Below are 495 nucleotides of genomic sequence, written 5' to 3'. Positions count from 1 at the left end.
CCTTGATCCCGGCGCTCCGGCACTTGCCCACGGCATCGGGGACAGCAGCCCGGGGTGGGTCGATCATGGAGATGAGCCCCACAAAGCAGAGGTTTTCCACAGGGAAATTCAAATCATCTGTGTCGAACTGGAAGCCTTCGGGGAACTGTTCGTCCGGCAGGAGGAGGTGGCAGAAACCTGCAGGGAGGGGCAGGGAGCGGTGAGGGCTGGGGACGGAGCAGCAGCAGCGATGCTCACACGTCCACCCGTCCCTGTGTGTCTAGCTGGGACTGTTTGTGGAAGTCTAGCTTTAGAACAGCACGAAGGGTTCGTGGAACGTACATGAATGAAAGGAAAACCAGGCCTGCGAAAACCTCACCAAGTCGTCTGCTCTTTTTAATTTGCTTACATGTCTTTCCCCAAAAAGATTTTCTAAAAAAAAAAAAAAACCAAACCCTCATCTGTTTACACCAATGATCTTCTGACGGGAACGAAAGCTTTGGAGAAGGAATAGCT

The 495-nt window shown here is 52.5% G+C and overlaps 1 protein-coding gene across 1 annotated transcript in view; it reads right to left on the bottom strand.

The window, feature by feature from the left end:
• Positions 1-495, bottom strand: part of ATP1A1 (ATPase, Na+/K+ transporting, alpha 1 polypeptide) — a 33497-nt gene that overhangs the window by 8205 nt on the left and 24797 nt on the right. Inside the window, exon 12 of the mRNA XM_015563537.1 lies at positions 4-177. Coding sequence (XP_015419023.1) covers positions 4-177 — 174 coding nt within the window. The remainder of the gene's footprint in view (positions 1-3; positions 178-495) is intronic.

The sequence above is a fragment of the Myotis davidii genome, unplaced genomic scaffold, assembly GCF_000327345.1.
Source record: "Myotis davidii unplaced genomic scaffold, ASM32734v1 scaffold217, whole genome shotgun sequence".
NCBI lineage: Eukaryota > Metazoa > Chordata > Mammalia > Chiroptera > Vespertilionidae > Myotis > Myotis davidii.
Note: the sequence above shows the minus strand (reverse complement) of the source record. Positions and strands in the feature narration are given on the sequence as shown.